General features: G+C 43.1%; 1 protein-coding gene across 1 annotated transcript; it reads left to right on the plus strand.

Annotated features, from left to right (window-relative positions):
- Positions 1 to 218: 218 nt before the first annotated feature.
- On the plus strand, positions 219 to 419 carry SARC_16423 (hypothetical protein; the record flags this gene model as incomplete). Its single annotated transcript, XM_014289469.1, has 1 exon — positions 219 to 419. A coding segment is annotated over one exon (201 nt), but the record flags the coding sequence as incomplete, so codon positions are not given.
- Positions 420 to 1,306: the final 887 nt, after the last annotated feature.

The following is a 1,306-nucleotide window of genomic DNA, read 5'->3' on the forward strand; positions in this document are numbered from 1 at the left end:
ACATATATATATATATAATAATTATATAATAATATATATATATATATATTTATAATAATATATATAATAATACATATATATATATATATATATATATATATATATATATATATATATATATATATTTATCAGACTCTGTATTTCACTCCCCTTTGTACTAGTGTCTAGTCTTTAACTTTGTAGCCATTCATTAACCAAGTATCCTGTATATATCCCAGCCCGCCACCGAGATATCAGAAGCGGACAAGCCCGGTGCTGCAGCAAGCAAGACTAAGATCAGGCCAAAGACATCGACCAAAAAAACCAAAGCAGGTGGCAAGGATGCCAATCTGGATGTTATCTGTGCCGTCCAGACCCAGACAGTCAATGCGAAGGGTACCAGCACCTTTCTCACATGCCGGCGATCACTGTCATGCAAGGTAAGTTTGCAGGTGGTACTGTTACAGATGTGGTGTAGGCACGAGCGCTTCTAGTTGCATCTGATACTAGCTCTGATATATACAGGCTCTTTGCCTGACTTGTGTACTCGCAGCTGGTGCGTACCTATTTTTGAGTCTGCAGTGGATATACATTGGGGCTTTGTATTCTCATGTCGACCTTGTAGTGAATGAGAGAATATAAGGGTATTTCACGCGTGTAGTGTTGCTATAACCCAATATATACTCTGCCGACCGCAATGGTTAGTACACAATTATGAGTGCGTGTAGTTCAAAATGCATACCGCATGCATCGAACGGTACGATTTGCACGGGCTAGTTTTGCTCTGCCCCAGCACACTCTCTGACTGCCAAGTGATCGGTATAGGGACTTAGGCACGAATGTATGTGCTTCTAAAATCGATGTACAATATCGCTCAATTGGCTAGCGTGGGAGTGCATCCATGTTCTTGCCGGCTGCGTGATGATCAAGGAGTGGCCTATAGATTGCAATACAGGTGCAGTCCTTCGCAGCAACCGCCAACGAACGATCCTGACGACCGCAATAGTTTGAACACACTACCTGCTACGTGTGTGGCGTTATACCTACCATATTGGCCATCTGCCATGCCGGCTTAAAAACAGGCATGAGCTAATTCTATTCTTCCTTTGGCCAGGCACACACTCTGACTGCCAAGCGAGCAGTGACGGGGCGAACGAAGGAGTTTGATATCCTGCTGTCTAAATTCACGGGCAAGCCTGTGAGTAATGGTATGCTCGGCTGTGTTTGCATGATGATGTGGTTAAAGCTGTATTATCATTTCCACAGTCATAATGTTGTATACAAGTGTCCGGCTGTGTTCTCAGAATCACGGCGTACGTTGCATTCG

This window comes from Sphaeroforma arctica (genome assembly GCF_001186125.1).
Source record: "Sphaeroforma arctica JP610 unplaced genomic scaffold supercont1.8054, whole genome shotgun sequence".
NCBI classification, from domain to species: domain Eukaryota; class Ichthyosporea; order Ichthyophonida; genus Sphaeroforma; species Sphaeroforma arctica.